The sequence below is a fragment of the Mirounga angustirostris genome, unplaced genomic scaffold (genome assembly GCF_029215605.1).
Source record: "Mirounga angustirostris isolate CCGP_5_RB_7025 unplaced genomic scaffold, mMirAng1.0.hap1 SCAF_7, whole genome shotgun sequence".
Lineage (NCBI taxonomy): Eukaryota > Metazoa > Chordata > Mammalia > Carnivora > Phocidae > Mirounga > Mirounga angustirostris.
This window is the reverse complement of record NW_026991715.1, coordinates 18965604-18980856: the sequence shown is the minus strand read 5'-3', so window position 1 is coordinate 18980856 and position 15253 is coordinate 18965604. Positions and strand designations below refer to the sequence as shown.

Here is a 15253-nt window from a genome sequence, read left to right as displayed (position 1 = left end):
CCAAGGGAGAACTGTTGTTTGAGAGGCTGTCTGGGGATAGGAGCATTGCACCAAGTATGTGTGCCCAAATCCCTCCTGCTCCCTGGCAAGTATCATTAATTGGTTAGCATTATTACATCCATACTCACTGAAAATCTTTTAAAAAATAAAACTTGAAAAACTTTTTGGTAAACATGCATGACACGACATTTACCATTTTAAAGTATATAGTTCAGTGGCATAAAGTAGTCACACTATTGTGCATCACCATCCCCCATCTCCAGAACCTTCTCGTCTTCCCTAGCTGAAACCCAATGCACATTAATTCCTCATCCCCCCCCCTCCCCCAGCCACTGACAACCACCATTCTACTTTCTGTTTCTAGGAGCTGGACTATTCTAGGTACCTCACAGAAGTAGAATCACACCGGAGTTGTCCTTTCACTTAGCCGGTCTTTGAGGTTCATCCATGCTGTAGCATGCGTCAGAACTTCTTTCTTTTTTAGCACTGAATAATATCCCCCTCGCATGCACAGACCACACTTGTTTATCCTTTCATCCACTGATGGACACTTGGGTTGCTTCCACCTGTTGGTGTTCATGAATACTGACTGCCAAGAACTGGGGTGTACAAATAATCTATTCAAGCCCCTTGACTTGGCTTCTTTTGGGTATACACCCAGAAGGGGGAGCCGCTAGATCACATGGTAATTTTAATCTTTTGAAGAACTGCCAGACCATTCTGCCCAGAAGCTGCACCATTTTCCATTCTCACCAGCAACACATGAGGGTTTCAAGGTCTCCACATCCTTGCCGACACTTGTCATTGGCTGCTTGTGATAGTAGCCACCCTAATGGCAGTACCGGTACCCCCAGCCGAGCACGTTAGGCAGCCTATTACCATTTGATCAAAGGCGACCAACGAGGTGGCAGCCATTTGTTATTTCTAAACTGTGATCATGAGGTTCCTGTGCTTTTCGAAGTGAAATGACTAAGGACTTACCAGGTGGGGATGGTAAGCGTTATTGGGGTTGTATAGATGGCCAGTGGTCTAAACCCTGGGGTGGGGGAGAAAGGACACCAAGGGGGTGCTGGTCCGGAAGTGGCCGCGTGGTGGAGGCGAGGCCCGAGAGGGGCTCTGCTTGAAGAACTGAAGGAAATCTGAGACCAAGCCCAAGCACACCACCAAATCCAGCAACTAGGAGCATTGCCTCTGGTGGCAATGGGGTTTCTCTTCCTTCTCCTTATTCTGTTTCCATCCCTCTACTCTTTACTGTTCTATTGTCTATGAATCCATGATTTGAAAAATCCAGGTTTAAAAAAAAAAAGAAAAGAAAAAGAAAAATCCAGGTTTTGTAAAAATAAAAAAAAAAATGGGGGGGGGAATGGGATATGTACACTAAATGTCCATTATTTGCTTGCATGTGGATGAAATCCCTCTGCAAGTATACACATACACTAAGCACAGTGGGTGTTTGTGGTGGGGGTGGGCAGTGGGAATACAGGGGACGGGGTGGGAGATTTTTCTTTTTTATATATCCTTTCATATGTTGTTATTACATTTTCAACTGTGGAAATATTTTCCACCATCTTTCCAATGTCCATTCCTGAACTGCAGTGACCAGAAAGTTCCAGCCCCTTTCAGACTCCCTTGAAGCTGGGGATCGATAATAAGGTTCTGCCAAGTGGATGTGCTTTCATGAGTCGGAGTGGAAGATGGAAGTGGGTGAGTACCATCTTCCCGCTGCGTGGGGCTGTAGTTGTGGGCAAGCAAGACCATGGGTTTGAGAAGCAATTGTAGAGTAGGTGGTGTCAGCCGGACACTGTTCCAGGGCTCAGGGTCCAGCTTCCTGGGTGCTGCTACGAGGCACTTAACGGTGGTCACAGTGACTTCCTGATCTTATTTGCTGGTACCTGGATCACAGCTGCAGTGGTGTTTTTGACCTCAGTAGCTCCAGGAGCGGCCTCCTGACTACCTGAATTCCTGCTTAACGTTAAGCAAAGGTTGTACCTCCCCTGGCAGGTTGGTACCAGATCTTGCTGGAGGATTCTGCAAGTCACTCCTGCATTACCCACTAGGAGTTCACTCTCCTCGTCCTTCCAAGATTCTATGAACATCCAGTTCCTTATTAGTCCATTCTGCTTAAAAGACCTACTGTGGCTTCTATTTCCTATAATGGAATTGAAACGGAATATGAAATTACATATTAAAAATTATTAAATAATAAATAAAAGTCATCACTAAAAAAAAATTATCAGATTTCTTGAGGAGTGTGCCACCAAAAATGCTTGGTTTTTGTATTTAAAAAAATTTCCTGGGCGCCTGGGTGGCTCAGTCGGTGAAGCGGCTGCCTTCGGCTCAGGTCATGATCCCAGGGTCCTGGGATCGAGCCTCACATCGGGCTCCCTGCTCAGTGCGGAGCCTGCTTCTCCCTCTCCCGCTCCCCCTGCTTGTGTTCCCTCTCTCGCTGTGTCTCTCTCTGTGTCAAATAAATAAACAAAATCTTAAAAAAAAAAATTCTACCCTCTTTGTAAGTCATCACCTATTTAATGAGTACCTGTTGGCTTAAAGATGAGGTAATTTAATACTTAGATTAGAAATAACTGCCTATGAGTATGCGAGAAGTTTTGTGTGTGTGTGTGTATAAAGAGACAAGACACAATTTGTGTTTCCAGTAAAATCCTAGAAGACAAATTCAAATACTTCTTGTTCTTTGTTTTTATTTAACTCAAAAGAGCTAACAACAAAACATTTAAAAAATATCTCCCACACTTGAGTATTCAGTTATTTTTGGTTACAGAGTCCTCGCCTGTTTCCAGCATGAAGTAACACATCTATCACAAAGGTATCTCTCAAAGTCTACAGCAGGCTTTAAACCTGTATATTTAGATCCTGACCAAAAACCATGATTTAGTTATTCATTCTGAATCCCACACAGAAGCTTAGTAAAATGAATAACCATAAATAGGCTAGCTATTAATTAGTTTTTGACAAAATGCCTAAGTACAGCACGTACATAAAGTTTGCATATATGCTTTTGTCCTTTATTACTCAAAATATGAGTGTTAGTGAGATGTACAGTGGAGTTAGATCATTCACTGAGCTTACATTAATTCCATATAGGAGGTCAGCGAAAAGGAAACAATAAGGAAAATAACAATGAATCCCGTGACAATCCCACCAGTTTAATGAATGAGGGAACCCTGATGACGGCTGAAGAACCTTGAGGAAACCAAGTGACCACTGTGGCGTCTCCTCGGGTACAGTCAGTTCACATCTGTCTCTCAGAAGACAAGCATCTTGCAGGACGAAGGGTGATTCTAGTGTTGAAACGTATGTGGTTCTCTACAAAATTGCCCTAAACGGACACCAACAACGTCAAACGGTCTTCAACGGAAGAGACAGTCCTTTCTTCCAACACCGGAGGAAAATCTGGTTGTGTTGGACGCACAGACTTCCAATAGGGCGCCTTCTGAAATGGCTGTCAAGGGGAGCCTCCCTACTCCATTTTATCTCGTGTCCTGACACTAGAAGCTAATCCCTAGGTATGATGCGACTCCACTGCAGTGTGAACAGCGATGACAAGATTTTTAAAAATGCCCTAACGCTGTCAGCATCGTTTAATTTCCAGTTTAGTTCCGACTCACATTTAGCACGGTGTGTTATCTGTGATATTCCCATGGTGCCAGGACGTAAGACAGTTATCTATCACTGACCGAGAAACTCTCACGATGAAAAGATCAGTGTCTCCTAAAACCTGAACAACAACAACAGCAAGCTACCAAAGTAGATCAGTCTCAGTGTGATTCAGGATAAGATGTTCAATTAGCAAATGGTGCAACTAAAGCAGAGAGTAACTTTTGTTTTGTTACACTTGCTGCTCCCAGTATCTTCTATAGTTTCGAAACTGGCAGCTACCTTCTACTTCTCAAACACTTGGCCTTAACCTCAGCACCACCCTGGTCAGTTTCTATTTTTAAAAGCACCATTCTAATGGAAATGTCCCTGCCCTGAATTAAGCTGGGACTGTGAATTTTACCACTAGCTAGAGCTGTTACGTCATAGAGTTTAGGTTAATTTGGTACGTATCGATTTCCGTGAAACCTGCTTCGGCTTCTTCTAGCCATGGAGGATTTCTACCTGGGCTGCAGATGGGGGTAAAATATCCCATGGAGGACTCCTTCAATAACCACATTTGGAAAATCTGAAAAACAAAAGGAAAACGGCTTTTCTTAGGCACAGCAATAAAACGCAACTGCATTTTGCAGACTTGAACAAGGCGAGGCCCCTCGTAACTTAGGGACCCGCATCACCGTGCAGCCTGCTCTTGTTGAGGACGCGCTATCTGTCATGTCGCCTCAGCCGAAAGCCACTTCAGTGCACGACCAGGCGCTGCAGGAATGCACGGCCAGATTTGTAGCTTATTGATTTAAGGGATGTTCTAATGGTTAATGCTGCTAGGCCCCAGCTCTTTATCTGAATGTTTTCTCACAAGGAAGATGGATTACACTGGCAATTCAATTTCTAACAAAATCTCAATATACTTGAAGGGATTCCAAGATTTCTACTGGGAATACTTGGCTGCAGTTTTTCCATTGTGGTTTACAGCAGTGTTTAGTCCAAGTTGTCTTGAGGATGATCGTTTTGTTGCACGAGCTTCCAGGGAGCGGGAGGAATGGGGACCATCTTCCTAACTTAAAAGGGCACATTTCTGACAAAAACCATCCTGTCAAACTGGCAAAATCAGCCACATTTTTAGAGGAGATACAAAGGAAACCCAGAGGTGTGCATCCGCCATGGTGCATTCCAGTTATCAGAGCATGTAAAATATGAACGGATACCTTGCACTGGGGGACCCCATCCATCACACGGCCCAGAGGTTCAATTTCTCAACTTCAATCTGCACATAATTATATCCAGGATTTACGTGAAAGCCCACCACTTTCAATAAATATAGTTATTAGGTAAGGAAATTAGTTGGTCCAATACTTTCAGACAGAAACTAGTATGTTCACTTATTAATCCAACCTCCATAGAGTACCTACTACGTAAAGCCACTCGCAAGGGAGGGCAGAAAGGCTCTTGGAGGAGCGGACCAGCTGGCAAGGCTGCGGGAGGAGGGAGCCAGGAAGGTTCAAAGGCCGGAATGGAGGCCAGTGTAGACAGGGAGGGAGGGAGAAGGCCTGAGGGCCGGAGGACCCAGGCAAGCCCAGGAAGTGAGAACTCCTGAAGGGTTTTAAGCAGAGTGACACAGAACTGAATCGTGTTTGGAAAAGATAGCTCTGGCTGTCATTCAAGGTACACGGGGACAAATTCAAAGTGGTGGTGGGTTCCCCGTGACGAGTGAGGGATTTCGTAACAGTACCTGCCTGGAAGGTTGTTGTACAAACTGGAGGGTAAAACAAAGCGCTTGCACCTGACCTGGGCACATGGTAAGTACTGGCTACCATCACGTACCAAGTATGGTCTAATTACTGGGAATGTAAGTAAGTAACAGGCCCCGTCCACACCAGGGAACTTCCATGCTAGTCAGAGACACAAGCAAATGAATACACCAACAAAATACGCTTTAAAAATATCTCCAGTACGTGAGCAACTCAATTACTTTTGGGTGATGACACTCGATTTCTTAGTGTTTGCTTTTATCCAGCATGAAACAACATAATTTTCCACAAACATACCTTTAATAATCTGTGATAGGACTTAAATCTACATATTTTGAACGCAATCAAGAGCAATGATTTTGCTAAGTTCATTTTAATTCTAAAAGTATTTCTCCCCCCACAGAAGTGTACTGAAACCAAGAGCCATCAATGGAGATATTGATCAATTCTCAATTAAATGCCCAAACAGAACACATTAACATGCTTTATTAGCATTTGGGCATTTATCCCTTGCTACCCAAAATATAAAAGTTTATTTGAAGGTTAGTGAAATTACATCATCAGCATATTCAGCTTAAATGGATTTAAGTAAGTTCAGCAAAAGGGACAAAAAGGGGAAATACTATTAATTACTCAGTAATGCTACATCGCCTGAAGAGGTCAAGCAGTAGTTTAAAGGCAAGGGGAGGGGTGCCTGGGTGGCTCAGTCGGTTAAGCGTCTGACTCTTGATAGCTCAGGTCATGATCCTGAGGTCGTGAGATGGAGCCCCCCCATCGGCCTCCATGCTCAGCACAGAGTCTGCTTGAGATTCTTTCTCTGTCCCTCTCCCTCTGCCCCTCCCCCTGCTTGAGCATGCTCTCTCTCCCTCTGTCTCCCAAATAAATAAATAAATCTTTAAAAAAATAAATCAAGGCAAGGGGAAAATTGAAGTAGGGCACAGGGCTTGAGGGTGAGGGGACAGGAAGGTGAGGAAAGACCTCTGTGGGCAGGTACTGTGGGAATGAGGGTGCAGCGGCCACCCGCCAGGGTGTCCGGGCGAGGAGCATTCCCAGCAGAGGGAAGATGGCAGGCCACGGTGCTGTGTTTATGGTCCAGCAAGTGCTGAACATGCGCCAGAGGCTGGAGATTCAGAAGGTGAACACGACAGAAAGAAAAAGGGAACAGTGTGTGTGGTCACTACAGTAAAGGAAGCAAACGGGGGGACTCTGATCGAAGTGAATGGAACAGAGAGGTGTTTTATAACAAGGTCCACCAATCAGGGACCAACGAGAAGATTATCAGAGGTCATTTTTTTCCTCAATTGGTTCCACTCCATTCTACACTTTGAATTTCGGCTTCATCATACATAGGATTTTCATTCAATGCCCATTAGTGTTTGAATGCTGCCCCCGCCTTTGTTTCCCATTGAGAGTGGATGATTTAGCAAAGGTCTGTCATTTTTGTTAGTTCTCATTTTTTTGGTCAACATTTACTGTGGACCTTAAAAAAAAAAAAGGCAATGGGATTGGCGGAAGGGGGAACTCTTAAGGGGCCCTTGAGAGCAGAGCAGGCAAAGGCTCTCTCAAGCTGCGCCCGGAAGATGCAGAGGCAGCACCGTGTGGAGACAAGAAGAGAGCTCCCGGGGGTGGGAGGGGGAACAACAGTGCCCTGGGTGTGTGTGGGGGGGATGGACCGCACACCTCAGAGGCCCAGAAAGAACTCAGGGTGCATGCGGCAGAGCGTGGAAGGGGCTCCTCTTAGAAACAGGAGCAGGGGCCGGAGCATCAAGGGCCGTGAGAGCCTCATAGGAGTCAAAGCTCAGAGAGAGAGGGTGGGGATGGAAACCCAAGACTGTGTCTCAGCTGTATACACAAGGTCATCAAGACCACAAGCAAGGAGATCATCCAAAAGAAAGCAAAGGAAAAGACAAGAGGATCTATGATAGCCCGCCGGTGGGCTGCCAGGGATGGGAAGAAAAGCGGGAGAGAGGGAAAGCGCAGGGGAGACCATGGATGAAAGCGGAGAGAATGGTTGAGATGGTGGCCGAAGCTGATGGGAGGTCTGATGAAAGCTGATGAAAAACATCCAGAGTGTAGCCAATGCTGCAGATGCTGGGGACCAGGGCAAGAGCTGTTGTGCATTCCCCTGAGAAATCCAAACTGAGGCCAAAAAGCGTATGTTCAGAGAAGACTGATTATTAGCATTTTATAAGAGGATAGTGTCTGCCTCTGGAGGAGTACCCTCCACTTTTGCTAAGAGGCCTAAATAACACAGAAATGTGATGCCAGTAAAATTTATCTCTCATTTAAATGCTAAAGATCTGCAAGAGCCTATCAGCAGCTCATACTTGTAAGATAACGGGAATCCGATTTATGAAGGTGGGTTGGCCAAACTGCACAAAAACAGATCCGGTGACGGGCCCTCCCATACCTGGTGCCATCCTGTCCATAAAACACGTGATTTCCGTGTCCTCTTCAAACGGCAATCTCCCATTTGCACAAGTCATCCGTCCACGCCAACGTTTTACCAACAATACACACTTTTACCCTCTCTAGCTCCAGATATTTGCCCCTGAAGTTCTTTCCCCCTCAAAGTTCCTCCTGTTCTTTGTTGCCCAACCAGGTGCACAGATCATAAAACATCTTCCCTCTTCCACTAAGCACCCTGGCTAAGATCACAACGATCATTCCATTCTCCACACATCCACAGGAGTGTCATCGGTCCAATGCATGAAATTTCTGACCATCCACAATACCTGGAAAAAGTACTTGTAGAACCACGTTCAGAAGATAAAAAGAATGCTTTAGAGAACGCTGCCTATTTCCTCTAGCCTAGATTACATGATGCGTATCTGTTAACTGTAACATTTTGTTAACCTAATGTCAACTAATATAATACACATTTTTTTAAAAACACAGGAAGCAAATGCTAGACAAAGGCAATCATTCCTCACTGAAAGAACTGTATAGGGAAAATACTCTAAGAACGTATTCCTATATAGCAAAGGCGGCTCTCTCCGATCAGGGCGCCAGGAATGGTCCATCCATGGAGCCGGGCTGGGTCCTGGCCGTCCCTCTTTACTCTGCCAGCTAAGTCACTGATCTCAGGACACACACTGCTGCCACAGAACGGTCCCCTCCTCTTGCCGGTGATAAGGTTTTATTGTCAGAATGTAGGAACAGTTTCAACAGATAATTTATCTACTGCTATTGAGTTGCTATGCTATTTAGTTACTCCCAGGAACAAGGGCTGAACATTCACTCTACATAAAGAGCGCACAAGGAGAAATTAGGCACCAAGGGGTCTGCCCATCAGCCATGTGACACCGGGCAAGTCAGGGACCTCCTCAGGCCCCCATTCTCTCATTAGCCAATGAGGATACCTGCCCTGCCTATTACATGGGGCTGTTAAAAAAAATTAGATGGGAAAACGTCTGACAATGTACTCATGAAGAGGTGTAGAGCAGACCATTTGGGGAGGGACTCTGAGGAATTTAAATTTCTTGGCACAAAGAAAGGACCCAGGCTAAAATATTGATTACACTTATGCATAAATTCATTATATTTAAGTATATAACTCCTAAAAATACACATTTGATCATCTGAGATGCTATAACCTAAATGGAAGTAAAGATACACATGTAACATACATACACCGCTTTGGGGGAAAAAAGCATTTCAAAAAAAAAAAAAAAAGAACCAGAGCCTTGGAATCAAACCTTAACATCTGGATAAAAACAAGCAGAGACCAAAATATAACACCACCAAAAACAAACAAACAAAGAAAAGACAATGAGTATCGTTCCTCCTTATTACTCTAATTCAAAACTGCCTGGTACGGTAGAAAGAAAAATTACATTTCGTGCTGAAAGGCCTGCCCCAATTAAAATTCTGAATGTCTCTTACACCAAGAGCACTGGTTTATTGGCAGATTATTAAGCCCTGGACCAATGTCACTCTGTTAGACCTGTATTAAAAACGTGGTTTATGTGGTGCAGGGTCAGATCAGTAAAGAGCTGTTAGCCGATGACAGGTTTGATTACCGCCGGCTGCAGGCAAGACGTATGGATCCCTGAGGAACAGCAGTACCGGCTGGTGGGACAGTTTGCTGGAAAGGTCAAGAACAGGCATGTCAGCATCAGGGGACGACGGTAAACAGAAAACACGACAAACTAGCTTTGAGGGGATCAAACTGCTGTGTGGGGACATCTCAAGGTTTATGTATCTAACCGTGTGGGTGACTAATAGCGAGCAGAGTTACAGGGAACGAACCAGCACTGTGCTCACCTTCTCAACATTTCTTTGTGGAATCTGAAACAGATATACAATCTATATGATAAATCATTGCTGAAAAGTGCTGGGTTTTTTGTTTTTTGTCTTTTTTTAAAATCTCACAGCACAATTATTGATAAAATAGTATTCTTATTACTTGCACAAAACAATGTAGGGTTCTTATCCCTTCATTCCTAGATATAGCTGGTTACTTCTCTAACTTCCTATCAAATATTTATAAATTAATTGCCTAACAAATATTATCAAGAAGATCATGACTTGATACATTTATACCATAGTCATTAAAACTCAACAAAACCATAGTCCTATTCCTGGTTTTATATAACTCTTGATTGACTAGTGTTAGTTCTTACCTTGATTCTTCAGATTCCGTCTCATCAAAAGATCTAGAATTTTTTTAAAAGAAGAAGAGGAAGACCATGTAAGTTGGGGAAATGATGCTGCAAACCAAGGAAAAGAGAGCCAGTATTCTTAGAGCTCTGAATTGGGGAACATTTTGAAGAGAGAGCTGTCTTGACAACGTCACAGCATGACTGATGCCTCCTTCTAAAGAATCTTAAGACCACCATATTCTTGAACTTCAATTTTCCCGAAGATCACTTACACACCCTATGGTTTTACTTTCGGGCTTATATAATGGAGAAAAGATTTCACTCTGTCATTCCTAAAATCTCTTCTTAAAAACACCCCTGTATAGAGCACAACCTCCTAGCAAAGGCACTCAAGTCAGAACAGGACAGACGGACAATGCCTATTATTTGGAGAACACCCGTGCTCTCTGGGGTGAGTGGAGCGTGGCCTTGAGCAAACACTACCAGTGAGAGAGCTGGTGTCTGCAGCCTTCATCCTGAAGATGGCTGGGGTTTAACACACCTTTGGGTGTGGTCTGAGTGAACGTCTTGTAGCTAGTGTGCATCCTTCAGGAGGCTCTGGAGGCAACAAGAGGATGAACAAAACCCCTTCTCCTGCGTGGGTTTGCAGAGACTTTGTAATGATGTGTTTCTCTGTAAATGGATTTAATATGCCAGGGGTATTGCTGATGGCCTTTGGAGGCCAGCTCAACCTAAGTCGGGGGCCCAGAGCTGGCAAGTGGTTTCAGAGTTCATTCTTCAGAAGAACACTTCCCAATTGCTGATGATATCAAATGTCTGGTTCCTTGGTACACAGGGACTGGGATTTACAGCCCCGCATTAGAAGGTCCTGTGGGAGAGGCAACAGGACAGCAGGGAGAGAGAGCTCATGTGGGAAGTCCTGGGCTCTGCCAGCGACAAGGCGAGAGATTTTGGGAAAGACACTTAATTCCTGTGTCTCAGTTTGATCAGGTCAACAATAAGGGAGTCGGCTAAAATTACCTCCAAGGTCATTCACAGCTTTTAGATAATATGACTGCATATGCATGGCATATACGCTTTGCTCAAGTACCCACAAATAAATTTATTAGTCCCTCAATAGGCTATCTAGATTCATAAGTCCCATTACGTAACATCACTCCATGAAGCAGCATATTTTAAAAAGGCAGTTCCGTAAGTCTAAACCTGAGTTACTGAGCCTTGGTCATTTGGCAGCAATTTAGGGATGAGGACTGCAGAGGAATTCCTTTGACTACATGCAGGGGGCCAGTGAGTGCTGTCCCAGCAGAGAGAATGAGCGTGGCCAGGCTGCTCCTTCTAGCATCACTGGGGTTATTGGTTAGCCCAACAAGTGACTGCAGAGTAGCTTCAAATACATGTCCGATAGGTGAACAACACTTCTTACCCACAACTCTCTGCCTTTGGTAGCGAGGGCAAGTGTCGCACATTTAGGAAATCAAGGAAGAGTTTGGGAAGCTCTTCATTTTCCAAAATGACAGCCTGCAAAAGGAGAAAAGAGAACTTAGAAAGTGAAATTTACTAGGCAATCAATAATCAAATGAACTACGTCGAAAAGTCATGACTGCCCATCTAAGTTCTTACCAGCATCATTCTTCACAATCTGTAAGGGGTGGGGTGGTCCCTATTTCACCCACCAAGAATTCAGGGGACAGGCATGCTCTTCAGTGTCACCAAATACTCCATTTTATCTATCTCTCACCCAAAAAGCATTTATGGAGCATCTATTACACATCAGATGCTGACGAGGGGGGCAGACAGTGGGCCACCAGGTGGGCAGAACTCTTGCCTTCATGGAGATTCTGATTAGAGTATTTTAAAAACCTGGGAGCCTCAATAATTCTGCTAAGATATGTACATCAAATTTTCCTTACTGGGTGATAAAGTGGTCTGGGCATGTGTGTATGTGTGTGTCTACAAGAGACCACTACTGTTTAGAAAATACTACATGGCTTTTTTAACTGGAAGATTTAGCCAAGATCCCTCAGCTATCACCTCTTTTCGGCATTAGGATCAACTGACATTTATGGCCATTTGGACAGCTCCACTTAAAGGGTCAGTAACAACTTTACCACTAAGTGTAAATCAGTGTATATACAAAAAAAAAAAAAAGAAAGAAAAATCTATACGGTTCTTCCATTTAGGGAGCTCTGCTAAGGAGCTGGCATAATGGCATAACCATGTCCTTTCTCGGCCATCCGAATTACGCAAGTGCAAGGCGAAATCTAATGGAGAACAAGAGAGTGCATTTTCGTGGGTATCTATTTTTATAAAAAAGAGGGCCACAGGGTATGAACTGATGAAACAGTTGCCCCTCTCTCCCACCACCCTCCCCCCCCTTTGTTTTACAAAGACCATGGAAAAAACATCAAAGATTGTACGATAATCTCTGAAAGTAAGAGAATTATTTTCAAAGGTCATTGTTATCATTTACCATAGTCCTCCTCCCACATGTTGTTTAAAGAACAATGAGGAGGGATGGTGAAGTATTGCCCACATGGCTGATCAGGAATAGCTATGCAATGTGATGCATAAGGCGCAAATGACAAAAGGTCAAATGATGTATATTTTGAAATATGTAATTCTACGTAACATTGCTTTTTGTCATAATTTACATACTGAGTGGTCTCATTTCTAGCAGAGTTTTAAAACAGTTCCCCAGTTTAGGACATATGAATGGAATGAGCAAAGCAGGCTAAGCCCTGAGCTACACCAGCACTCAATCCTCCTGCTGTTCAGTTTCTTGAGAGGAGGCATCTGGAAACCCAGCCCTGTCTTGGTCTCTTCCTATTCCTTACATAGCTGCTTGTATCCACTGAGGCTTAAGGAAAGTAAACAGAAAGTAGGAAAACAAAAAATGCACAAAATAGAAAAAAGCTCCTCTTCCCAGAAGCATGCTTTCACTACTATTTTCAATGACCTTCTAAATTTTCATCTACTCAGGGAAATTTTGGGGGTGCCCATAAGGTCATTATTTCAGTGCCCAGAACTCAAAGGTTGTAAGGATCATCGTATATATGAAGCTCCAGGGAATTTTTGCCATAAAATAAGTTGTAATGATTATCTCCATGTTTCTAGATACCTGTTTAAGAGAATGACACAATACCTATTTAAATAATAAAGCTTGATGTTGTAACAAATACAGAGCTGATCACCCAGGCAATAGTTTTAATTACGTGTACAAGTGGTAGCTTTCAGATTAAAAAAAAAAAAAATGGTGGTGGGGGGGTTAACACTCTTATCTCCACCCCCACCTTTTAAAATAAATTAAATCAATAACAAGTGTGGGACACTTTTAATGACCTGAACTACTTAATTTCCAGGATCTTTAGACATGTCATCCATCATTGCAGTATGGAGGAAGACATCTCTTGAGTGTTCAGGGGGTTAGTTTGGTTTTATTAATGCAAGATTTAGGGAATTTTAACAAGGTGAATTGTTTATTTGCCTTGACAGATTGGCTTACAATGCACTGGATACAGCTACAGCATGATCATTAATGACAAAAGACAGGCAAAAAGCTGTTTACACTGCAACACCAGGACAGGAATTAATCCTGTCCAGCCTCCCCAAACAGAGCACTCCAAATGGATGATCACATTTTTAAAGGTAAGATATACTGGCAAAAAAAAAAAAATACAGAAAACTCCAGAAATTTGTGAGCATTTTTGTTAAATGTTCCCTGAAAATTCTCAAATATTTTTCATAAAAGAGTCACCAATATGGATTTCAGGACTTACAGTTGTAAAGAAAGTAGTGTTAGGGGGGTTAGTTAAGCATACCCCATGTTACATGGTGGCAAGATTTCCTAAACTCTGCTAAGAAGGCTTGTAAGAAAATCATTAATACTTAAGTCCAAACAGAGCTAGGGTGTCATATGGTAGAATTTACCTAATTTAATATGTACAAGAGAAATGACTGTCATTGATTAGTACAGAGATGTACAAAAGAAATTAGTTTAGTCAAATCTTTCGGTTCATACACACATGATCTCACTCTCTGAGAAACCCAAATGTGATGTGGGGCTGTTCCATTTACATCTCCTGTTTCTTTCTTTTTTTTAAGATTTTACTTATTTATTTATTTGAGAGAGACAGAGTGAGTGACAGAGAGCATGAGCAGGGAGGAGAGGAAGAAGCAGGCTCCCCGCTGAGCAGGGAGACTGACACAGGGCTCAATCCCAGGACCCTGGGATCATGACCTGAGCTGAAGGCAGACGGTCAACCGACTAAGTCACCTAGGCGCCCTATCTTCTCCTGTTTCTTGAGAAGCTTTCACTCAAGAAGATCCCTCCTTTTTATTTTTTATTTTTTAAAGATTTTATCCATTTATTTGACAGAGAGAGAGACACAGCGAGAGAGGGAACACAAGCAGGGGGAGTGGGAGAGGGAGAAGCAGACTTCCCGCGGAGCAGGGAGCCCGATGCGGGGCTCGATCCCAGGACCTGGAATCATGACCTGAGCTGAAGGCAGATGCTTAACAACTGAGCCACCCAGGCGCCCCGATCCCTCCTTTTTAAAGCTGAGCCCTGGTCCATTCCACCTTCTTGGGACCCCAGTCCGGCCTAACTACCCAACTTTATTCAACAGGTAAATAAATATATTTAAACATATAATAAATAAATAATTTTTATATAAATAAATATATAAAAATAGATATAAATTACATTTTGAATATCAAATCATATTTCCCCATTGTTTTAGCTTGCTTACCATGATTTTTGGTTAATCCTCAATGGTTAGTCATTTCCACTTTTTAGAGAGGCAAGACGGTGTGGTAGGAAGTATGGAGCTTTGGAGCCAGAGCTGGGTTCCAACACCCCCTGGCTACCTCATGGGGTTAGTGTGAGGATAAGTTGATGTCCTCAAGAGTCTCTGGTGCACGATTAGCATTCAATAAATGTTCACTGTTTCCTTACAATCTCTTCGTTCTATCAATCCCGAACAGCCTATTTTATCGGTTTTGGAAGTTTGGATTATTGTCCATCCAGCAAACAGGGCTTCTTAACCCTCTATGATTCATGGATCCTTTTGAAAAATGGATAAAAGCGGAGAATCTCGCTTGCTGAAAAATATGCATCCATATATAATTGTGCTGACAGTGGCAGGGGGTTTGAGGCCCCTGACAGCCCGCCAAGGACACCTGCTTTTAGCTCCAATGTGGCAGTGATGCTGCTGGGGACACTCTTCATTTGGCCTGGCGCCTGAAGCCCTTGCTGTCGGCCTGTGCTGTATACCAGCTCCCCAAAGG

General features: G+C 43.5%; 1 protein-coding gene across 5 annotated transcripts in view; it reads right to left on the bottom strand.

The window, feature by feature from the left end:
• Positions 1–2682: 2682 nt before the first annotated feature.
• Positions 2683–15253, bottom strand: part of SNX24 (sorting nexin 24) — a 157456-nt gene continuing 144885 nt past the window's right edge. For 2 of the 5 annotated variants that reach the window (XM_045891635.3, XM_064595828.1), the window contains exons 4-7: positions 11391–11485; positions 9989–10021; positions 9386–9450; positions 2683–4183 (exon numbers count right to left, since the gene is read on the bottom strand). In XM_045891635.3, coding sequence (XP_045747591.1) covers positions 4116–4183; positions 9386–9450; positions 9989–10021; positions 11391–11485 — 261 coding nt within the window. In that variant the 3' untranslated portion in view covers positions 2683–4115. Of the gene's footprint in view, positions 4184–9248; positions 9451–9988; positions 10022–11390; positions 11486–15253 lie in introns of those variants that run through there. The other 3 variants (XR_010412964.1, XM_045891644.2, XR_010412965.1) reach the window with 3 other exon arrangements.